General features: G+C 36.2%; 1 protein-coding gene across 1 annotated transcript in view; it reads right to left on the bottom strand.

Moving 5' to 3' along the window:
• Nucleotides 1-26,201, bottom strand: part of SLC9A9 (solute carrier family 9 member A9) — a 605,167-nt gene that overhangs the window by 235,737 nt on the left and 343,229 nt on the right. Inside the window, exons 10-11 of the mRNA XM_001111715.5 lie at nt 6,982-7,095; nt 5,303-5,414 (exon numbers count right to left, since the gene is read on the bottom strand). Of these exons, the coding sequence (XP_001111715.2) occupies nt 5,303-5,414; nt 6,982-7,095 (226 nt within the window). The remainder of the gene's footprint in view (nt 1-5,302; nt 5,415-6,981; nt 7,096-26,201) is intronic.

Here is a 26,201-nt window from a genome sequence, read left to right on the forward strand (position 1 = left end):
ACAAAATCAATGTGCAAAAATCGCAAGCATTCTTATACACCAGTAACAGACAAACAGAGAGCCAAATCATGAATGAACTCCCATTTACAATAGCTTCAAAGAGAATAAAATACCTAGGAATCCAACTTACAAGGGATGTAAAGGACCTCTTCAAGGAGAACTACAAATCACTGCTCGGTGAAATAAAAGAGGACACAAACAAATGGAAGAACATACCATGCTCATGAATAGGAATAATCAATATTGTGAAAATGGCCATACTGCCCAAGGTAATTTATTGATTCAATGCCATCCCCATTAAGCTACCAATGACTTTCTTCACAGAACTGGAAAAAACTGTTTTAAAGTTCATATGGAACCAAAAAAGAGCCCGAAATTGCCAAGACAATCCTAAGCCAAAAGAACAAAGCTGGAGGCATCACGCTACCTGACTTCCAACTATACTACAGGGCTACAGTAACCAAAACAGCATGGTACTGGTACCAAAACAGAGACATAGACCAATGGAACAGAACAGAGCCCTCAGAAATAATACCACACATCTACAACCATCTGATCTTTGACAAACGTGACAAAAACAAGAAATGGGGAATGGATTCCCTATTTAATAAATGGTGCTGGGAAAATTGGCTATCCATAAGTAGAAAGCTGAAATTGAATCCTTTCCTTACTCCTTGTATGAAAATTAATTCAAGATGGATTAGAGACTTAAATGTTAGACCTAAAACCATAAAAACCCTAGAAGAAAACCTAGATAATACCATTCAGGACATAGGCATGGGTAAGGACTTCATGTCTAAAACACCAAAAGCAATGGTAAGAAAAGCCAAAATTGACAAATGGGATCTAATTAAACTAAAGAGCTTCTGCACAGCAAAAGAAACTACCATCAGAGTGAACAGGCAACCTACAGAATGGGAGAACATTTTTGCAATCTACTCATCTGACAAAGGGCTAATATCCAGAACCTATAAAGAAGTCAATCAAATTTACAAGAAAAAAACAAACAACCCCATCAAAAAGTGGGCAAAGGATATGAACAGACACTTCTCAAAAGAAGACATTCATGCAGCAAACAGACACATGAAAAAATGCTCATCATCACTTGCCATCAGAGAAATGCAAATCAAAAGCACAATGAGATACCATCTCACACCAGTTAGAATGGCAATCATTAAAAAATCAGGAAACAACAGGTGCTGGAGAGGATGTGGAGAAATAGGAACACTTTTACACTGTTGGTGGGACTGTAAACTAGTTCAACCATTGTGGAAAACAGTGTGGCGATTCCTCAAGGATCTAGAAATAGAAATACCATTTGACCCAGCCATCCCATTACTGGGGATATATCCAAAGGATTATAAGTCACGCTGCTGTAAAAACACATGCACACGTATGTTTATTGCAGCACTATTCACAATAGCAAAGACTTGGAATCAACCCAAATGTCCATCAGTGACAGACTGGATTAAGAAAATGTGGCACATATACACCATGGAATACTATGCAGCCATAAAAAAGGATGAGTTCGTGTCCTTTGTAGGGACATGGTTGCAGCTGGAAACCATCATTCTCAGCAAACTATTGCAAGAACAGAATACCAAATACCGCATGTTCTCACTCATAGGTGGGAATTGAACAATGAGATCACTTGGACACAGGAAGGGGAGCATCACACACCAGGTCCTATTGTGGGGAGGGAGTAGGGGGGAGGGATAGCATTAGGAGATATACCTAATGTAAATGATGAGTTAATGGGTGCAGCACACCAACATGGCACATGTTGTAACAAACCTGCATGTTGTGTACATGTTCCCTAGAACTTAAAGTATAATAATAATAAAAAAGAAAATGCACACATGGCTAGTAAGCTCATGAAAAAAATGCTTAGCATCACTATTAATGAAGGAAATGCAAATCAAAAGAACAATGAGCTATTACATCATACCCATTAGGATGACTACCATAAGCAAAACAAAAAAACAAAAAAACAGAAAATAATTTTTGGCCAGAATGTACAGAAATAAGAACATTTGGGCACTGTTGGTAGAAATATAAAATGGTAAAGTTACGTTAAAACACAGTATGGCAGCTTCTCAAAACATTCAAAATAGAATTACTATATGATCCAGCAATTCTACTTCTGAGTATATATTGAAAAGAATTCACAGCCAGGTTGTGAAGAGATGTCTGTGTACCCATGTTTACAGCAGCATTGTTCAGAATAGCTAACATGTGGAAGGAACCCAAGTGTCCATTGATAGATGAATAGATAAATAAAACATGATATATACATGCAATGAATATTATTCAGCCGTTTTAAAAGGGAGGAAATTTTATAATATGCCATAATATGGATGACCCTTGAGGATGTCATGCTAAGTGAAATAAACCAATCACAAAAAGACAAATACTATATGACTCCACTTATATGAGGATCCTAAAGAAGTCAAAATCATAGAGACAAAGAATGGTGGCTGCCAGGAACTGGGAGGAGGGGGAATGAACTGTTTAATGTGTATAGAGTTTCAGTTTTACATCATGAAAAGAATCATGGAGGTAGACAGTGGTGATGGTTGCACATTTTGAATGTATTTAATAACACTGAACTGTATTCTTAAAATGGTTAGGATGGGAAATTTTATGTTATGTGTATTTTACCACAATAAAAAAAATGAAAAAAAAGAGAGCATAATGGCTATCCTATCTCACTGTAGCTATGAGTCTCAAAGCAGTGCCAATGAAAGCGTTTAGGAAGGTATAAAGTGATTTTTGAGCATGGCATCAATGATTCCATTACATGTATATATAACATTACTATCTCTTCATTTGAAAGCTAAGAAGACAGCTTTTTAGTGCAAAATCCAATGTTATTTCTACCATGTAAAAGAGTACTATCAATTTTAACTTTTAATAAAACTGACATTAGAAATATAAAGAAGAAACCCAATCTCTTTGATGTTCAGATTCATTTCAATGTGAAAAGTGTACAAAACAAAAATCCAATCAAATACATAAAAGAAGTGTACCTTGGCCCAAGATGATTGTGCCCTTGAGTTCAAGCTGCTAAGTTCTAACTAACAGTGCCGATGCCAGCAGGTGATATGGATGCTCAATATGGAAGACAATGGGTGGCATTCTCTGGACATCAGAGCCATATGTATGTAGCTGTCCTGAAAATTTGGCATGTTGTCTTTTTAATGATGGGAACTGGCTGATTGGCATTCTCATGAATTAAACTAATAACTACAACCCCATTAATATGATAGGGTTTTTTTTTTTCTCCCAGAGGGTAAGGATACTTCAGAACAGGGCCAGACAGTAATATTTTAGGTTTTATGAACCACATGATTACATATGGTTCACAACTCTGCCACTGTATTGCAAAAACAGCCATAGACAATAAGTAAACAAATGGGTTGGGCTGAGTTCCAACTTAATAATGTTAACCAAATAGCCATGGACCAGATTTGATTCAAGAGCCATAGTTTTCTGACTCCTGGCTTTAGAATACCATAAAGATAAATTCTGGACCTCCTCACATCCCCTGGCTGTATACATCATATAATTGGCCTCTACGAGGTTTTAATGCAGCTACAATCCTATGGTTAAACAAACTTAGAAGGTGCCAAAGCCTGGAGAAACCATCAAGCCAGGTGGCCATTTGGGCAGACAATTCACAACCTAACATGATTATCTAAGGCCTTACCTTTTTCTCAAAGCATTGTTTGTCAAATAAAGCAATGTTTAAAATGTAATATTGAAGCTTTGAAAATAAACTGCTGTTCTCCAGAGTAAAGTTACTGATGTTTTGATGGGAAAGAAGGAAAAGTGCTTTCCAATTCCCAGAAATGTTTTGAAAAAATGCAACCCAATGCTTGCTTCCCATTTATGAGTGCTCAAGTTTACCTTTTCCTTTCTCATAATAAAAGTCAACTCATTGCCAAAGTTTATTACTGTTCTAAGTCAAAAATAACCTACCACTCCAACTTCTCACCTTCCTTATGACTCTCTCTCTCTTACCCTAACATGTCTAGAAATGTAAGGAAGTACTGTCAGAGGCCTTCAGTAGGGCAAATTTAATGTTGTATCTCCATTTGTCCCTATTTGAATCGATGACTCACTCTCAGCTTGGCAGCTGCCCCTTTAACCATATGGACCAGTCTACAATGGCTCTGAAGGCGAAACAAGCCTTTTATTGCTCTCAGGAATGTGGATTTTGAGACACTTGGTTGGGTTTAGGTGGAATCTCACAGACATCGGTTCAAGAATACTTTTGTTCTTGGCCAAGTTTCATAACCTTTTTGAGATCCTGAACCTCAGTTTCTTCATCTACAAAATGTGTTAATATTTGCTTCATAGGATTAATTTAAAAATAGTGAGTGGCAAATGGCAAATGCTAATAAATGTTCATTTCTCTCACTTTCTCTGTATGCCCCTATGTACCCTAAATTGTATTTGTTCATGCTGACAGCAGGTTTTATTGGGGGATACTCTCGTGTATCCCCCAATAACTACCTCTGAGCACATTGTAAGTGTACAGCTATATAGGAATCATGTAAGGATCTCTGCAAAAGGTCTTTGAACAAGGAAAGACTGAAGGTAGGAAAATTAATTGACTAAAGATAAACCATAATCCCCAGAGGTTTTCAAGGTCAGAAAATTCATTTGGTTTATTTTCTTTTGGAAAGGAGCCTTGAGGTATGGTTTAAGCAATTAGAACACAAATGTCTTGAGAACAGAGACCTTGTCAGTTTCATCAATCGGTGCTCAGAACTCATCTCAGGCACCTGGTGAGTGCTCAATTAATATCTGTTTTCTCAACTAACAACTGAGCATTCTTAGGTCTGATTTGCTTTTGTATTAACCATGAGGAGTTTCTGGAGTTTTGCATAAGGAAGGAGCAAGGTTTTTATAGAGAAGGAACATTGAATAAGAGTGGCACCATTTACAAACTATTTACCCTGAGCATGCACTTTATGAAATTATAATTCAAATTCCCCAGTATGAAAAGTTGATCTGAAATGGGTCAGAGGAAAGTCTAATGTCCACTTTAGGCCAATTTCCGACCAGATATGGTACCTTGAAGCCATACCAACAAGATTCCCTCTAACTTCATTTCCCACGTGGAAAGAGAAATCCTGCTGTTGCTCAGCACTTAGGGAGAATCAGCATAGTGTTAGGTACAGTGGGGTAAAGAGAAGTTGTTTCCCCAAAAGGGTTTAAATTTCCTCATGGTTTTTCATGTTCTGTAAAAGTGTGAGAGAACCAGCAGCAATAACACATAACGTAGTTCACATACCTGAAAACATCATCATGTGCTGAAAGTTCCAGGGGATCTTCTGTTTTCGGCCTAGATTCAGGAGGAAGGAGAGGGGATATATGTTGCAGGCTCTGGCAACAAAAATTGCTAGCTGTAGATAAGCACAGGGAACCATTGAGGAAAATGTTGCTGCAATGATGGTTTGAATCCTTGAGCTTAAATATTATGTCCTTAAGCTTCTCTACATTATGACCCAAAAACCAGAAATAAACATATCAATTCACATTTGTCCAACTTGCTTTCAAAATTTATATTTCAATGTCGTTATTCCCAGAAATAATAGAGAATTCTGTCTTTCTTTGATACTGGCTTTAAAATTGTTAGCCCAATACCATTTCAATCACTGTAAATTTTCTAATCACATTTATATTGCTGATGACTGACTATCCTCAATTCTGCTGTAAAATGTGAGGCAGAGACCATTCAAATGCTGTAGCATTATCTTCCCAAATGGCACTTTGGAAAGGATAAATGTGCTTCTGTTCATGTTTACCATCTTCCTTCTTATCAGTTTATATTTCCTATATCTAGCAAGCTTTGCATATCTTTTTCTTTTGGTGAATTAATTTTGAGAGGAATTACCTGTCTAATTACATAATACAACTGTTGCTTTATGTGGCAATTTGCTAAAATCAAAGTTTTATAAGTAAAAGTCTTTGAAAATATTGGTGCTCTTCACCTTTCCCTTTTTGTTGTCTTTGACTCCTTCCCCGATGGGCTATTCTAGTTTGTCCTCAATGGGATGGAGTTATTTGGGAAGAGGTAACTTCCGTTTAAAATCCAGGTTTTGGATGAAATTTTAGGGTTTAGCTGAATGCTCAATGAAAAGAGACTAAGAAACGAATGCAGATGTGTAATTGGAACACAGTTTATAGAGAGGAATTGCCTCTCCTGGCTGTTAGGATTATCTGTGATCCAAGGTGGCCTCGGCCCATCTTCCAAGTGGGAAGAAGGACAACAGTTGCTAACTGTCTTTGGGGACATTCCTAATGGCTCAACATCCTTTTGGATAGATATCCATTCCCACTGGAAATACCTCCTGTCCCAGGCCTAGAGCTAGGAAAAACCCCTGCATTAAAAGTGAGGTCTAGATTTTATCTGTCTTCATAGGAAAGGAAGGGTGCTATCTTATTCAAATGAACCTACATTTGAACAATGCTTATAATGTTGAAAGCACATGCATCATGCTCATTTCATTTGATCATCTGTCCTATTTTTGAAGTCCTCATTGGAAAAGAGATTTCATCATCTTGCAATGAAAACATTTCTAAAGCTGAATAATCCTGGATGCTTCCTGATATACTCTAATGCAGATTAAGTCTGTTTCTCTATAAAGAATACACTGACATAATTTTTATGTAAGTGATTCATAATTATAGTTAAACATATTTTGACTTGAAAAATATCTTTTCCTTTAATTTCCCCCTTTATTTCCATAGTTCTTTCCAAAGTTCTTATCCTGAACCATAATTATTTAATGGAGGTCCAAATTTCTTAGGATGCTTTTCTCCCCTAACTAGAAATCACATATCTGCCTTGTGTCTGAACCTTGCAGAAGAATTTAGGAAACTGCTTTAATAATTTAACAGAATAATCAGTAAAAGTAAGTCATTTGTTATTTTCTCTAATCACCCCATGTTCTGTATTTCAAAGGATACAAAGGCACCAAGTATAAAAAAAGCATTAAAGATATGATTCTGGAACGTGAACAGTGCCAGGCCCATGTAACAGAAGATGACGTTCTCTGCCAAAAAGTTCATAAATTCAAACAACTGAAACAAAACATAAACAAAAAACCATTAATTATAACTCAGGTTTGAGCGCACTTACTTTCTTGTAACTGTATTTGACAACTGGCTGGGTCTCCTTTATCTGGAAGTCCACCCCTTTGGCCTTGTGCTTAGCCTCTGAAGGAGGATGGAGGCCCTGGCTCATGACCCAGCAACAGATGCCATAGCCACATCAGCATCCCATTCTTTCCAACTGTAAGGCTGCCAGAGATACCCCCAGATAATATTAACCAGCGATCCTTCCATGGAACAATTCCTACTAAGATGACAAAATAGTCCTGTTAAAGAAACTGAAGCTAAGTGATTTGCTGAAGGTGTGCTGTAGTAAATGACACAAAGATTGTTTACTCTCTGTGAACATTACCCAGTAGATCCACTTGACTTCCCAGGCACTGGACAACTTTTTTTTTTTTTAAGCTTAAACTAAATTACCCTTCTCAGGCAGGCAGGAGGGACAAAGTTGGAAAACTTAGAAACCTGAAATAAGGATGAATGTCAATTATATTTTAACATTAGAGTGATCAGTATATTTCAAACTCTAGACAATAAGACTCATTAAATTGACTGATGTAGGTATATCCATTAAATGTCTACAATTTCTAGCTGCTAAAAAGAAAATGATTAATCCCAGGGATCGGTTTTTGCAGCAAGAACACAATAGATACATCAAATTCAGTCAGAAGAATAGAGTAATAACATGCTATGATGAGGGATGTTCCCAAGAGTTATTCTTAGACCATTAACTAAACAATTTAAGTTGAACATGAAAAACATTCTCCAACTTTCAGATTAAAAGTAAAATGGAAATGTGTCCAGGGGCTACAACAAAGGCTGATTTGGAAAAGACTTTATTTTATGTTCCAGACTTCTCATTTGGAAATTTCTGAGACTTCATTCCTGGACCTACATAAATCACATGTTAGGTAAATATCTCTGGAGGCATTTCTCTTGACTTTTTAAGGACTCATTATTTTTTCATGTAATGTATTTACAGCCCCACAAATAATGCCCAATACTGTTCACTGACAGTTGACAGAAAGAAAAGTAGGATCTTGTCAGAAACATTATTTAAAACCAGTAATAGAAAAAAAGGATTAAAAAAAAACCAGTCCCTTTGGTACAAGACAGTTTTTTCTGCAGGGGCAGCTATCATCAATTATCCTGAGTGCTTGCTTTACATTCCAGGCTGGCTCACGGAAACAAACACTGTCACCAAAATAACCACAGAAAATTTGAAAACATCAGGAAAAATGTAGGAGATAGGGAATATTTCTCTGCCTCGTTATATCTTTACTTTTTCAAAAAGTGAGATTTGGCTATTGTCTTAATCTCCTCAGGCTGGTGAAATGAAATACTGTAAATTGAATGGCTTAAACAACAGAAATTTATTTCTCACAATTCTGGAGGCTGGGAAATCCAAAATCAAGGTGCCAGCTGATTTGGTGCTCATGAGAGTCCTCTTCCTGGTTTGTAAAAGGCCATCTACTTGCTGTGTCCTCACACCAAGGAGAGAAAGATCATCACTTTTGTGTTTCTTCTTATAAGGGCACTAATCCAATTTCTAAGGGTTCTATTATCACCATCTAACTCCCTCACAAGGGCCTCACCTCCAAATATCATCACAATGGGGATTAGAGCTTCAACATATGAATTTTTAGAGAACAAAAACATTCTGTTCTTAGTAGTTATTTAGTTTTTTAATATCAATAAACAAATATCAAGGTTAAATTTGTCACACCTCTCTTTCTTTTGTCCCCATCCCAACTGTATTTTACCCTAGAGTGAACACTTTGCCACCTGGACTCTATTCAGCCTCTCTTTAATGGCCTTACCCCAATTTCCGCCTGGGGAGCCCACTTCATTCCCTACTCTCAGCCCATGTGTTCATGCCTCCCTAGCTCAAACATGGAGCATATAATTTAGGACTAAACCACTCAAATTGGTGCATTTCTTTAGGCAGCATGTTTGACTCAGAAATGAGTGTGACATGTTTGGGCCCCAAAATATTCCATTTTAATTCAACAAATTTAATGCAGGGAATGCTGAGACAAATGCCCCCACCTTTTCACAGGGTGAGAAATCAGAAAGATGCTTGCCAGGAAGCTGCTGGCAGCCATCTTGGAATCACAGAGGAAATGACTGCTTGAAAGAGAAGCCAGTTCCTGATAACAGTGTTTAATCTTCTGTATTCAATCTCTCCCAAAACAAAATTTACCCTTGGATTTTTGCATTGAAGAGATCACAAAATCACTTTTTGATTTGAAGTGGCATTCTATCATTACTCTTTTACAATCCTGTTTTAGTTAAATGAACAAAACAAAACACTTTTTCACTCCAGACAGATTATAAACAAAAGGGCGTAGGGTCAAATTTTTGTCTCTTTTCACATAATAAGAAAGTGTGTTACCTTTGTCCCCCTCACCTCCACCATCCAATTTAAATCTATGCATCATCTTAAAGAAAGAAAAGAAGTATATAGGAAAAGTCATTTTGTTTTGATTTTTTCTATTTGTTATTGAGACGTGATGGGAATCTTTGCTCAACATTTTACATGGAGGCCCATAATTTTAAATATTTGTTTTAGTGATTTGCTTCCTTTGAATAACCTAGGATTTTAACTTGATTTACTCACTCAACTTATGGATATCTAAAACTTCCCAGCATTACAAGTAACTGTGTACATACACATAGTACAAAAGTTTTGTTTTGCATTTAGGTCCATTTTTGAACCTGCTCTTTGTTCCTGTTGTTATCTATTCTGCTGTCAATACTGCACTCTTTTAAATTAATGTGGATCCATAATACATGATAATATTTCATAGTCTAGACTGTTCTCACACCCCACATTATTCAGAATTTTCCTGGTTATTTTTGCATGTTTAAAGAAATGTTGCAGCCTGGCCAACATGGTAAAACACCATCTCTACTAAAAATACAAAAATTAGTCAGGGATGGTGCTGTGTGCCTGTGGTTCCAGCTACTCTGGAGGCTGAGTCAGGAGAATAACTTGAACCCGGGAGGTGGGCGCTGCAGTGAGCCGAGATCACACCACGGCACTCCAGCCTGGGCAACAGAGTGAGACTCTGTCTCAAAAATATAAATAAATAAGAAAGAATGAAAGAAAGAGAGAAGGAAAGAAAAAAAAGAAAGAAATGTGTTTCTTGATGTTTAATCACCCGGGAAAGTTCATACATCATATGTTTATAATTTAAGATTAAAAAATATTACCAGCATCCCAGAATCACTCTTCTCTCTCACAATATCTCTTTCCACAATTTAACTACTATTAGCCCCTCTACCACCACAAATTAGCTTTTCTTGTTTTTCAATTTTATATGAATGGAATTGGACAATACATACCCTTGCATTTGTCATCTTTGACTCAGCAATATGTTTGTGAGATTCTTCATGTTGTATTTAGTTCATTTAATATTAATGTTTCACAACGTACTTATTCATACTACTACTAATAGACACTTGGGTATTTTCTAGTTTGGGGCTATGATAAATTTTGCTGCTAAAAATACATGTTTGCCTTTCTGCAGAATTGTTGGGACATAGTGCCATGCAGTTTCCCAAAGCGGTGGTATCAATTTGCACTCCAATCAGCAATTCTAGTAGCTTGACATCTTGCCAACACATTTTACTGATGTTTTCTGAAATGACACTTTTGCCTCTTGATATTGCCACTTGAACTTAGAAATCAACTTTTCAATTTCCGCAAAACTTACCTATTGGCATTTTAGTTGGAATTGTATTAATTTATAGATAAATTCAGATAAAATGTACTTCTTTTTAATATTGAAGCTTTGGATCCATGAACATCATATATCCTTATAATTATTTTGGCTTTCTTAAATTTTCATATAAGAATTTTTCACATCTTTGTTTAGATTTATTCCTAGATATTTGATGTTTCTTGTTATTATTGTAAATAGTACCTTTTTCAAAGTTCCTTTTCTAATGTTCATTGCTAGATTCACATATACAATTGATTTTTAAAATTGACCTAGTATTCAGGGCCTTATTAAATTTAGTTAATAATTCTCATAGCTTATTGGTAGTTTTTGCTTTCAAATAAGGGTAGGTTTTTTTCCTTTCCAGTCATCATACATTTTGCATCTTTTTGTTTGTTTCATTACACGTGTTAGGACCTCCAGCACAGTGCAAAATACAAGTGAGGTATGGGCATCTTTGTCTTTTTCCCAGTCTCAGAATGAACATTTTCAATATTTCCTATCAAATTTATAGAAATTCTGAACAGACTAAAGAAGTTCCCTTTTGTTCTTAGTCTATCAGAAATAGACCCTAAAAAGGTGTTGGTTTTCATAAAATGTTTTTCCTTTACCTATTAACATGATCATAAGGTATTTGTTTTTTCGCTTTTAAAATGTTGTTAATTACATTCATTGATTTTCAAATGCTAAAGCAGTCTTGCATTCCTGCAATAAATCTTACTTGGTCATTATATAGTAACCTTTTTTATATACCACTGGATTTAATTTGCTAAGATTGTGTTTAGGATTTTTGTGTTGTATATTTTATACAGTTTTATCAGATTGTATTGTTAAAGTTACTTAGGTATCACAAAACAGGTTCCTGTTCTCTTCCTTAAATGCTTAGAAAAATTCTGGGCTTGGAGTTTTTTTGTAGGAAGATTTTTAATTACAGATACAAATATTTTAATAAATATGGGTTTATTCAAATATTCTATTTACTTTTGGATCAGTTTTAGAAAGTTACATTTTTCAAAGAATTTGTCATTCCATCTACATTTTTGTATTTATTGGCAAACAATTGTTCTTAATATCCTCAATATTTGTTTCTGTAGTTATCTCTTTCCCCATGTTATTAGGAAATTGTGTTACTTTTTTTCATTCTGGATGAATCTTGTAAGGTAAGTTATTAATTTTATGAATGTTTTCAAGAAGCAACTTTGGCTTTGTCGATTTTTCTGTATGGTACCCTCTCTTCCCATTTTATTAATTTCTCTCTTTATTATTTCCTGCCTTCAGCATAGCTTAGTTTAATCTGTTTTTATTTAGTACCTTGGTCCTTCAAGTCCTGGATGTCATGGCTGCTCATATCAGACACCTGCTTTTCTGTGTATGACACAGCTTTTCTAGTTGCTTTCTGAAAGAGAGCTGTCCTGACATCTGCAGTCTTTCCTAGCTAGCTCTTCTTGTATGTATATTTTTCCAGGTGAAAACCAATTTTTGTCAGTCCTTCCTACCTCCCAACCATTTTATGGTATTTTATTTTATGTTATTTGTAATGTTATGGTATATATAAGATACCATAAATACCATAAATTTATAAAATATCAAAAATACCATAAATACCACAACTTTATGGTATTTATAAAATATCATAAATGCAATAAAATTTGCATTTTATTGTACCACAATAAAAATGTATATCAATTTAGAACAAAATAGGAGTTTTATAATATAGTTGAGAAAAAAGATAGATTGTTTGGAAAGATTTACAGTAAAAGTTGACTACTTTGGGTAAAAATAACCAGAAACCAAAGATGGATTCTAGCTCACTCCTTATACTCAAATTAGAGAAAAATAATCAATTTAAAGGAGAAAACAAAACCTACTTATGAATTATTCAATAAGTCATCAGTAATTTTGTACACATGTTTTCAATCAGGAAATTTTATAAGAATTGTTCGTAGTATAAAAATCTGGAAACAAATATCCATAATATAAGAAGTAGTTAAATAAATTATAGTATAATACATTCATATAACAGCCTATATTTTAAGGAGTTCTATATGAACTAGTATAGAAAGATATCTAAGATCTATTCTTAAATAATAAGGATAAATCTAGCTGAGTATTAACATGTACATATCCATGTAACTTTCACTCACTTTGTGGACATTTGCATAATTTTAGTTATAATGAGGATAATTTTAATTATGCAGATGCCCATAGAGTGAAAGTTATATAAAATTTCTTAGATAAAATTCCTGACATGAGTTGTCCTCTGACGAAGGGTATACGTTAATTTTTCTTTTTAAGCATACTAAAAATCTGCCTTTCAGAAAGAATGGATCAATTTGCATCTCTACAAATGGTGCAGAGGGTGCCCTTTTCCCCATGCTCTTGCCAAAGTATTTTTTATCAGTTTTTAAAAACCTTTGACAATATGATAGAATAACTTATTTTAAATTGTAGATGGTTGTTGGCATTTTAAAAAAGGCTTCTTTCATAGCAATGCGACAGTCCTGATTAGCACTCCTTTGTCTATTTATATCATATAACAACATTTCTTTGAATGAACAGGCTTCATAATAATTTCCTTCTTGGGGCATTTAATGAGAATTTGTGGGCAAATTCAATTTTTTTTCATATGCCAAAATCTCCTGAAGACATGTTTCAAAGGGAGAATCTATACAGCAAGGCCAGCTGACAGAACCAATTTGACCATTAGGACTTTATTGCCTGAGTCTGGCCCGAAGGAATAGGCGATCACTGAGGGAATAAACTTATTGGTCAATTTTGGATAAAATTTTAAAAAATGAAAAAATTCTTCCACCCCAAAGCCAATAATAATCATCACAAAAACAACACATTTCAAACTAGTCAATTCAGTGTTCAATATAAATAACTTCAAATCTACTTCCTCCCCACTCAGGGTCAGTAAAAAATAACTTGACTCAACTTTTTATTTATCCAGTACAGTAAACATTTATTTTGTTTCCATTACTTCACAGTTTGTGAGCATTTGGAGAGGACCCAAGTTAAAACTAATCTTTGCTTAGCAGGGCTTTTTTTCAAGGGGCAGGGGGGAAGCAAGTTAATAGTGCAAACAAGACTGGGGAAATGTTTAAACTGCATAAGAGGACAATCTGTGTTTAAAAACTCTGAAAGTTCATGGTAACCATTCATATGTTAATTAAGTGACATAATCTAGTTAGCACAAACCATGTTCTCTGAAGACTTACTGGATACTATGCTTTTTAGTCTGAGTTACTGTATTTACTAGAAAGTAAAAGAAAAAGTCATATCTATTTTATAAAATATGTTTATCACTAACTCTCATTGACCTTTTTCTTCTATCCACACAAAAAATGTAATTTTACCATATCATTATGGTTCATAGAGAAATATTACAGCAGTTCAATATACCTGGCTAATACTAATTAAATTCACATGAATTCTTCAAACATAGATTTTATGAGGCTCGACACAACCTACTGACTTTCATCTACTTGTCCATGAAATGCATTGAAATTCATCGTAACTGAGATGTTAAAGAATCTCAAAACTGCAATGAAAATTAAATGAAATGGTTATTTTCTTTAGAATTGTATCTCAGAATTAATCTTGGCTTGTATTTTCATTTTACTTATAAAATTTGTCTTTATTCCTAACTGGGACCTTTCTATACAGAATAGCTCAGATTTCATTTTTATATACTATTAAGTACGTCTATAGCTATTTTGAACAAAGCTGGCATATAGGTGAATAATTTTTATTCCTGTGTTGGGGAATTTGCAAATAAACTTTATAATAAATGCTATTGAAATGATAAACTTTTGCTCCTAGGATTTCATTTAATTAATATTTTGGGCTGAGTATGCGGACTCTATTGATGGTGCAGGACAAAGTGGGACTTTCTAGGCCCCTCCCATTCTTCACCCATTCACAGTGGCATGGAAACTGTGTCTAGAAGGGGAGATTCTCAGTGTGATTGGGGATACTAAGTGGGGCAGGGACTGCACAGCAGCTAAGGGCCTCTCTTTTACTCTCATGTTCTCACTGGGTCTGGTGGTCTAGGAGGCCATGTGGACTATAAGGCCTACCACCCTGTTGCTGTAAGCAAATTCATGGTCATATCAGGAAACGAGCTTGACAAAGTGGTCATTGAGAGCAATGCCAGTCCCGGCATCAAAAGTGGAGGAATGAATGCCACTGTTAAAGTCAGAGGAGATAACCTGGTGCTCACGATGCTCAGGATGCCCTTGAGGGGGCCCTCCAAAGCCTGCTTCACCACCTTTCTGATGTCATCATATTTGGCAGGTCTCTCCAGATGGCAGGTCAGGTCTGTGACTGATGTTGGCAGTGGGAACATGGGAAGGATATGCCAATGAGCTTCCTGGTTCAGCTCAGGTATGACCTTGCCCATGCTTTGGCAGTGCCAGGATATGCAGGGATGATGTTCTGGAGAGTCCTGCAGTCATCACACCATGGTCTCCCAGAGGGGCCACCTATGGTCTTCCAGGTGGCATTGATGGCATGGACATGGTCATGAGTCCTTCTATGATGCTAAAATTGTCATGGATGCCCTTGACTGGGAGGCTAAGCAGTTGGTGGCACAGAAAGCATTGCTGATGACTGTGAGGTTGTTTTTGCACTTCTCATGATCTACGTCCATCATGAACATGGGGGCATCAGAGGAGGGGGCAGAGATGATGACTCTTTTGGCTCCCTTGTCTAAGTGAGCCCCAGCCTTCTCCATGGTAGTTAATACACTGGTGAACTCCGCGACATAATCAGTGCCAGCATCACCGCCATTTGATTGGGGTAGGATCTCGCTCCTGGAAGATGATTATGGGATTTCCACTGATGACAAGCTTCCCGTTCTCAGCCTTGATGGTACTGTGGAACTTGCCATGGGTGGAATCATACTGAAACATGTAGCCCATGTAGTTGAGGTCAATGAGGGGGGTTGTTGATGGCAGCAATATCCACTTCGCTAGAGTTAAAAGCAGCACTGGTGACCAGGTGCCCAATACAGCCAAATCCATTTACTCTGGCCTTCACCTTCACTATGGTGTCTCAGGGATGCAGCTGGGGCTGCAAGGGAAGATGTGGCTGTTTATTGAATGGAAGGAGAAGCGAGCTGCTCCTCGGATTTTAATTTTCACTCAGTTCCAAGTACTCAGGAAATGTGTTTGAGGTGAAACCAATAATTCCCATGGGCTGTAGAGGTGGTATAGGAGATGAATTATAATAAAGACCTTTACCATCAGAACATAAGGATTCTGAAGGCTTTTTTGCCTATTAAGGTCACGGTTCCCAAATGAGGTTTCCTCTATAAAGTTGAAGATTTACAGTTACATATAGGTAAAGTGCAATCTTTGGAGATCCTTCTATATCTAAAGCATTATAGTAATATCAATATTACTACTTCTAAAATTGTAACAATGCTAATGAAATTCCTATTTTTTAGGACCTAAACTGTACTAAGAAATGTATTAAAAGCTTTTACATACTTTAACAATTTTTAAAAACCTTTATGTTATAAAGTCAACAAAACCCAGGAATTGGTAATAATATTCCCATTTTACCATTGGGAAAACTACATTCAAAGGCATTAATGCACTTGCATTAATTACACAGTAAAGGGAAGAGGTCAGTTGTCCTGCGTTTTGTCCAAGGCTCACACCATTTCTGCCAGATTAGGCAGCCTCCCCATTGTATAAGATTCAGGCTCTCAAGTGGCAAGATGTTTGAATATTTGTAACACTTTCACGTTTGCAAGGCATATTTTCATACATACATCTTGTTTGATCATCGGAACAAGTCAGGGGTTGGCAGGAAAGATATCAGTGACTCTGACCATATTTTTCCCAGGTTAAAAAAACAAACTTAAAAGGTAAATTTCTTTGTACCCAATTAGTGGAAGCAACAGGGTGTGGCTTGAGGCAGGGGATACTTATCCTCTCCCAAATATTTATCACCACTCACCCATCCAAGCCAATCCCTCCTACACTCATTCTCTCTCCCAGCTCCCCAAAGGCAAAACCGAAGCTCTTGCCATGTATTTGAAGTTTTAAGACAAATCCCTTTCCAAATAACCCTCTTTTCAACCCAATTTCTTCTTCAGAGAAGTTCTGTGTTTTGCTCTGTGCCCTACAGTAACATGATAATGATTATATATAGCTTTATATATGCACATAAATTATACCTATAGATTATGTATATGCCTAGAGTAAGACAAATGTCATCCAGTTTGGCAGGCTGGGCTCCAAATCCAACATCAGATTCTTCAAGTTGTTTAGGACTATCCAGTCCCTATAGTAGAGGAGGTGTATCACTTCAGTGTTTAGAGAGCTGCTCTTTATCATATATTTCTTTGTTTGAGACTTTTGGGGTTCCCTATGCACTCCTGCTCGCTACCCAGCCCTCTCCCATCTCTTGTATTTCATTGTCTTCTTTTAAACTTAATCTTGCTTTTTAAAAACATGAGAATTTCAAAAGCACAGCCTATAAAAACACAACACAACACATTTTAGGAAGATGAATAGGCATCATTAAGTAAGTAAAGTTAATATAGGAAATAAATGTAGTTACAGCTACAAGGAATTGAGCTTCATTAAACTGAATAAATACTGAACAAATACTGTAGCTAGATTTCCTTGAAACCCTCAAGCTTATAACTTAAGGGGAAGGCCATTTTCTCTGAAATTACTTAATTACTTTAGCCAGTAAACACTGATAACAGTATTCATATTTCTGGAAGTTTTCCACTTTTGACTCTTCCCTTTAAAAAATTTTTTTTGCTATTAAAGTAAAAGTCATTACAGGATTTTGTAAGGTTGCATTTAAGTTAATATACCATTAAGTTAAGAATAGCGTCTCATGTTTGCACCTTCACAGAGTACTTATCATGATACTGCTCAGAGATATTGGTCATGAAATAAGATAGGCCTTAGATCCATTTTGATGAATTTAAACACAGGTACACATATGCACACAGAGTTTAAACCGTAAGACTTCAAGAATAGAATTACTTTGTAATGTATATAGTCCCAACATCCATTCAAATGCTTGATTGCTCCTAGACGCTTGTTGAGGGGCTACTCAACCTGGAACTGAACATTGCCAAAGTCAGAAACCTCACTACTTCCTAAGGAAGTGAATGGCATTTTTGGACCTATATAACTGTTAGAAATCCTTCCTTATGTTCAGCTAAAATTTGGCTATTACTTTCAACCGCTTCTCCTACTTCTTTGGTTCACAGAAAATAAGTAACATAGGGTATCATTTTATTTTATATTGCTTGGCTCTAACAGCAGAGAGAGGATTTTTATCAGAATAGTTGCAGCAGTAGGCAATTCCACCGTTTAGGCAGCAACAGCCACTTTTCATTCAACAGTCTTATTAGTCGTGAAAGTAAATATTTTGCTGCCGGTAGTTTGTGGCTGACGTATGAGGTCCTGAGTCTAGAATATCTACAAAGGCTGGGGGACTCTTTTGGAGAACACTTATTTGAATGTAATGCTGGTTACATTCAAATAAGGGTCCTGCAAAAAAATTTTCTCAGTAAATCTAATGGTACTGGTCTTTTGAAAAAATAAAAGTTGTAGAATAACACAATTAGTTTCTCTGTAGTTTTGCCAATAAATACTAACGAAAGAAAATTGCCTAGTTGAAACAATATATTTTCTGTGCAGAAATTAAAATTGTGTCTTAAAAAAATCCCTTAATGAATAAGCCAAGAAAAACATTGATATTAATATTAGGTGCTGGTATGGAAAATTCACACATTATCACAGTTTTCAAAGGTTAACAGTCCCTTTTCTTTAACTTTTTAAATTTAGCTATTCCTGACCTCCTTCCTTATTCATCTTTTGCATATTATCTTAAGATTTTATTTTTTAGAGCAATTTTAGGTTCATAGCAAAATTGAGAGGAAGGTACAGAGATACCCCATATACCTCCTACCCCAACACATGTACAGCCTCTCTCATTATTAATATCCCTCATTAGAGTTGTGCATTTGTTACAATTAATGAATCTATGTTGGAGCATCATTATTAGCCAAAGCCCATAGTTTACATAAATGTTCACTCTAGATGTTAAACATTACTTGTGTATCTTTTTGTCTTTGTAATTAGCCTATGCTAAACTCTTAGGTGGGAGTATGAATAATACATGTCTTAGTTCTGGCTTCTATAATAACTATACCACAGACTGGGTGGCTGAAACAACAAACACCCATTTATCACAGTTCTGGAGGCTGAGTAGTCCAACATTAAGGTGGCTGCAGATCTGGTGTTGAGAGCTCATTTCCTAGTTTGCAGATGGCTCTTTGGTTGTATCTTCATATGCTGGAGAGCAGAGAGAATGAGCAAGCAAGCTCTCACTTCTCTTCTAATAATGGCATGAATCCCACTAGTGAGGGCTCCACCCTCATGACCTAATTACCTCCCAAAGGCCCCAACTCCAAATACCATTAAGTTGGCGGTTAGGTTTCAACATGGGGGATACAAACATGCAGTCCATAGCAACACATGAAAAAAGGGAAGATTTCTAATTATGATTTTTTAAGGTGTCTGAATTGAATACCAAAATCCTAGCCATTGCCAGTCAGATGAACTGTTTAAGACATGACTGAGGAACTCTACTCCATCCACTATGAGAACCATGTGCTCTTTCTAAATTAACATCTACCGCTGGCAACAGAATATTAAGTCTCAGATATCTTGAGATGTGTTTGATCTCTTCATGCCAACCCAATCCCTTGATAAAAGTATTGCAAACTAAAATATGCAGGATGGAGAACATTATTCAGTGATGTTTCATAATCAGCCATGTCACAGTGGAATGCATTAGATCATCAGGACAAACATGAAACACTAGAATCAAACCAGTATTCATTCAAGTAGGCTTTGTCACCACCAGTGCTGCACCTGTCTGAAATAACAGTTTCATAACCAGCTTGAAGATTTCAAGAGCTTACTTGTTTTATATTATGCTATTCCCAATAAACATTTTCATTTGTGTTAGTGTATGTTATATTGATATTCCTTTGAAAAACTTTCTGAATTTGGTAGTTTTATATATTCTACTGTAATGGTACAACAGTAGTCAGAACTTCTCAGAAAAATTTCTTTTACCACTATCCCCCATCTCCAATTTATGAGGAAAAAGAATAAGAGGACTAATTAAACTGATTTACTATTTAACCTGACCAAATTCATTGCTCAACTTTTCCTTTTGCTTTTGGGTCATCTTTTGGGTAAGATAGAAAAGTAAATATTTCACAATTTAAAAGGTGAAGAGGCACAGATGCTTTCCTTGTGTATTTCAGTAAGATTTTAAATCTAATAAATGGACATAGCACTCAACTTTATACTATATGTAAAAAGTGATATTAAAACTCTTAATTTTTGTTCTACAGGTGGTTATAAATTTACTTGATTTAACTAACAAAGAAAATAAAAGGCTACAACAAATGGTTAAAAATCATTGTCATTAGGCAGATGACTTTGAATTCAATTTCTGATCTATGGCAGAGTGGGCTATGGAAAGGCATGCAATAGAAAGCTCGAAGCTTAGAGTAGAACATTGATTCTTCGGGACATAATAAGAAATTGGAGACTCTAAAAGAGGCTTTATAAATCAGAGAAATAAATGAAAATGAAAGACAAAAAATATATGACATTTGGATAATGTCATTCAATTGGAGAATAGGCTATCAGATAATTTTTATAAAGGCATGGTTACAAATAAATCAATAGCTGATGAAAATTATATTTGCTTGACTTGTTCCTTTGTAATGGATAGTTAAAATATAGTGACTATAGATTGTCAGTGTTTATACTAAACTCCAGAAAATTCTTATTTTATACCGATTAAGTTTTTTGAGCTTTCTTTTGATGAGATTTATAAAGCTCCCTTCTGTAAAACCTCTGTGTTGAAGCTACTGCACACCCTTGACAATATAGGCAAAATGTCAAAAATTATAAATTATTACAGTTAAGAGTGTATTTCTCTTTGTTTCCAAGGAAGAAAGTTATATTTCATATAAAGACCATGTATGCATAACACAGCTCTGAAAGAGAGCTTTAACTCTGACTTATTTCTGTGGTTTGGGGTCAATTTTGTTTTTGTTCCAATCTATTTAGGTCCTTCAAAGTCACCCTACAAAGATTCCCTGGGAAAGTGCTCTTGTATATGTGTATTTATGATGATTTTCAAAAATTAGTTTATTTGCAAAAAATTATATACATATATATGGAGAAAGACTGTACTATAGATATGTGCTAGAAGCTCTTAGTTTCCACTCTCTAGACTAATCCTGTATTTGTTCTGTAAAACATAATGTCTAATGTCCTCTAAACACTAAATGCTGATGGTTAGTAAGTTGCTCTCCAGTGTGCCCAGGTAACTTCTGCTTCCACCACATGAATTTTATGCTTAACAAGAACCATGCTTGCTCCAAAATTTGTTTATGTCGACTTTAAATTGATATTTGTAATTGCATAATTTGCATAGATTAAATGTAAATATGAAAGAAAGTTCATGTTTTTCAAAAAACTAAGTTAAATATGCAGAAAGACTAGATAAAATTAAATTGCTTAGAAAATATTACTAAATTAGTAGTGAGCAGGACAATTGTAAAATGTTGCAAAAATGTACATCCAAATACAGATGGATTCTTATATTTGCCAATGTCTTTAATCTCAAAACTAAAGCAACAGATAAACTAGAAATTCTGGTTGATATATTTGTGGTGTACTTTGTGAAAGAAAGGCAACTAAGAACTGTAATATACAAAGAAAAAAATTGTCTTTGTTAAAAGATTGGAAAATGAATATATAATTTATAAGTGAAAATTAAATACCTATTTGTGTCATTTTATGGAATGATTCTTTGCTTTAGCTGACTTTTCCATTAATTGGTTGGTTCCGATTCTGTGTTGGATAAAGGTACCCAGGCTTTGAGTGTCTATTATTTCTCTATTTCGATTTCTGAATAAAACTGAATTCATCCAGTTCTTATTATGTCTTCTTGTACCTGCTTCACATTACTAACATTCTCCTTTATCTATTTAAGGATACGAATTATGCCTATTTTAAATTCTTGGTCCATATGTTCCAGTAATCTTGCTTCATGTTTATATTCTATGTTCAGCTTTTGGTCTGTTTTCTACTGGTTGTATGCATTGAGCATCTTGCTGTTTTGCCCTGTGAGTCACAGTTTCCTGGGGTCAAACTTGTTAGGCAAGGTGTATGGGGAAAGGCCCCTATACACACTGGACTATCCCCTCAGTAATTTTCAGAAGGAAAAGGGTAATCTCCAGGGTGGAGAAAATCTTTAGCACAACCAAATTTTTGACCATCAATGTCTGTCTGTTCACTTCTCCAAGAAATTCCTGTCAGGAATTTGCCCTTAAATCTTTAGAATGAAGCAACACTGAAAAGACACGATTTCTTCAAGTCCTCCATCTTCCATTAGCCCAGAGAATTTGGGGGTGCAGAAGATGGAGAAAAGAATGCCCACGGGAAATTCTCGCACTTTCATCAAGTTGTTTAGCCCCTGACACCACAATGGATGCCTTGGGCTGGTGCAGTGGGGGCTGGCGAATGATCACCCCAAAACAATGAGGTAAAGAGGGCAAGGAAGAAGTTATCTTTGCCTGAACCTCTCTTCCTACTTCTGTTTCTGGCTACTGTCCAAGCTGTGGCCATGCTTTCTCTTGGCCCCACCACCTTTAAGACAACCTTGGCCTTTCCAGGTGTTCTCGGAGTTAATTATTACTTCTTCAGCTCCCAGTTTCCTCTCAATTACGCAGTCCCTCCAGGTTTAATTGGGGAGGAAGGAGCCAGCAGCTGAAGCTATTTGCTATCTCGTCAGCACTGATTTGTGTATTCTTTTTCGAAGTTGGAATTGCTGATTGAGAATGATAAATGGTATTGAGGTGTTGTCTACAGGGAAATATGCTCAGTTTAATTTGAGTGAAATTACAGCCCATGTTAGGAGTACTAAGCCAAGGCTCAGTGGCCTACGAGGCAGATCACTTGTGCAGTATTAACTCGACAATGTATTACCCCAGCAATACTGGAAGACCTCGTCCGGGCATAACTGGGGGTATGATGTAGTCTATGGCCTAAGCCCTCAGCCTCTATGTGAAGTGGCACACCCTCCTTTCCTTGGATGAAGAAATCATTCATTTCAGATTTCTTGGGACTGACCTATTTTCAGACACTTTGCTCTTTTATCAGCATCTATACACAATTGTCTTTCCACCATTTGTTCTATATTTGGTCTAGAGAAAAATAGTCATTCTACCCAAAGACATATCATTTCTTATATGCCTTATGCTTGAGATGCTGAATACCCTGGAATTTCACCTTTTGGTAAATCAAACTGAACACTCCAAAAAAAAAAAGGGTAAAGTCACAAAACAGGCAATTTCTTAAACAACATGTATGGATAGCCCAAAAACTAGTCTGTAAGCTCAGCAAGAACACCAACCATATTTGTTGTGTTTGTCACTAACCTCAACTCCCAGCAGAAAATTTAGCATATCATAATGCTCCATAAATATCTGCTGAATGAATAAAATTAATAAAAGACAACTCTCAGGAATCGCTGGGTGGCACTGAAAGTTTGTATAATCATCCTGCATGGAGATTAGGAATATGTAATAAAACTTTATAGGATCTAAAACCTTAAAGTGAACAATTGCACTTACTAGAATTTATCCTAAGGAAATAATGTCACAAGTAGACATAGATTTACATTTAGGATGTTAACTATTTAAAATGAAAAGGGTGGTTTTCCACCAAAACATATATCAAAAAGAGAATACTTAAACTACAGGCATACTACAGGAGATATTGTGGGTTTGGTTCCAGACCACTGCAATAAAGCAAATATAGCAATAAAATGAGTCACACACACTTTTTGGTTTCAGTGTATATAAAAGTTATGTTTATACTGTAGTCGATTAAGTGTACAATAACATTATGTCTAAAAAACAATGTACATGGCTGGGTGCGGTGGCTCACGCCTGTAATCCCAGCACTTTGAGAGGCCAAGGCGGGTGGATCACGAGGTCAAGAGTTCAAGACTAGCCTGACCAAGATGGTGAAACCCCATCTCTACTAAAAATACAAAAATTAGCTGGGTGGGGGGGTGGGTGCCTGTAATCCCAGCTACTCAGAAGACTGAGGCAGAGAATTGCTTGAACCTGGGAGGCAGATGTTGCAGTGGGCCAAGATTGTGCCACTGTACTCCAGCATGGGTGACAGAGTGAGACTCTGTCTCAAAAAACAAACAAAACAAAAGAAATGTACATGTCTTCATTAAAAACGCTTTATTACTAAAAAATGTTAACAATCACCTGAGCCTTCAGTGAATCATAATCTTTTTCCCAGTGGAGGGTCTTACCCAGATGTTAATGGCTCCTGACTGATAAGGTTGGTGGTTGCTGAAGGCTGGGGTGAATTTGGCAACTTCTAAAAATAAGGCAACAATGAAGTTCGCTAAATTGAATGACTCTTCCTTTCATGAAAGATTTTTCTGTAGCATGTGATGCTGTTTGATAGAATTTTACCCACAATATAACTTCTTTCCAAATTAGAGTCAATCCTCTCAAATTCTGCATCTGCTTTATCAACCACGTTTATGTGATATTCTAAATCTTTTGTTGTCATTTCAACAATGTTCACAGCATCTTTACTTTCTTGAGTGGTTACTCAAGAAACCACTTTCGTTGCTCATCCATAGGAAACAACTCCTCATCTGTTCGAGTTTTATCATGAGATTGCAGCAATTCAGGCTCTCATTTTAATTCTAGTTCTCTTGCTATTCCTACCACATTTGAAGTTACTCCCCCCACTGAAGTCTTGTACTCCTCAAAATCATCTATGAGGGTTGGAATCAACTTCTTCCAAACTCCTGTTAATGTTGATATTTTGACCTCCTTTCATAAATCACAAATGTTCTTAATAGCATTTAGAATGGTGAATCCTATCCAGAATGTTTTAGATATACTTGCTCAGATCCATCAAAGGAATCACTTTCCATGGCAGCTATAGCCTTGCAAAATGTATTTCTTAAATAAGAAAGTCAAAATTACTCCTTGATCCATGGGCTGCAGAATGGATATTTGTTAGCAGGCATGAAAACAACATTCACCTCCTTGCACATACCTATCAGAGCTCTTGGGTGACCAGGTGCATTGTCAATGAGCAGCAATATTTTGAAAGGAATCTTTTTTTTTTTTTTTTTCCTGAGCAGTAGATCTCAATGGCAAGGTTTCTTCAAAGAAACCATGCTGTAAACAAATGTGCTGTCATCCAGGCTTTGTTGGGCTAGAGCACAGGCAGAATAGATTTAGTATAATTCTTAAGGGCTCTAGGATTTTCACAATAGCAAATGAGCATTGTCTTCAACTTAAGTAATCAGTTACATTAATCCCTAACAGAACGTCAGCCTGTCTTTTGAAACTTTCCAACCAGGCATTGACTTCTCTCCAGCTACAAAGTCTTAGGTGGCATTTTTGTTCAATTAGAGGCTGTTTTATTTACACTGGACATCTGTTGTTTAGTGTAGCCACCTTCATCAATTATCTGAGCTAGATCTTCTGGATAACTTGCTGCTTCACCTTGCACTTTTATGTTAGGGAGACAGCTTCTTCAAACCTCATGAACCAATCTTGCTAGCTTCAATCTTTTCCCCTGCAGCTTCCTTGCCTCTCAGCCTCTGCAGAATTGAAGGGAGGGTCTTGCTCTGCATTAGGCTTTTGGTTTAATGGAATGTTGTGGCTGGTTTTATCCTCTATCCAGACCACTGAAACTTTCTCTATATCAGCAGTAAGACTGTTTTGCTTTTTTTGTTATCATTTGTGTGTTCATTGGAGTAGCACTTTAAATTTATTTTAAAAACTTTTCCTTTGCATCAATAAATTGGCTGTTTGGTGCCAGAGGCCTAGCTTTCAGCCTACCCTGCCTTTGACATGCATTCCTCACTAAGCTTAATTATTTCTAGCCTTTGATTTCAACCAGGACATGTGCAACTCTTCCTTTCACTTAAACACTTAGAGGCTGTTTTAAGGTGATTGGTTGGCCTAATTTCAGTGTTGTTGTGAATAGGGAGGCCAGAGAGGAGCAAGAGAGATGGGGGAATGACCAGTTGGTGGAACAGTCAAAACAGACAACTATTAAGTTGGCCACCTTATACGAACATGGTTCATAATGCCCCTAAATAATTACAATAGTGACGTCAAAGGTCATGGATGACAGCTCATCATAAAACATATAATGAAAAAGGTTAAGATAGTGTGAGAATTACCAAAAGGTGACACAGAGACATAAAATGACCACAGGCTGC

The sequence above is a fragment of the Macaca mulatta genome, chromosome 2 (genome assembly GCF_049350105.2).
Source record: "Macaca mulatta isolate MMU2019108-1 chromosome 2, T2T-MMU8v2.0, whole genome shotgun sequence".
NCBI classification, from domain to species: domain Eukaryota; kingdom Metazoa; phylum Chordata; class Mammalia; order Primates; family Cercopithecidae; genus Macaca; species Macaca mulatta.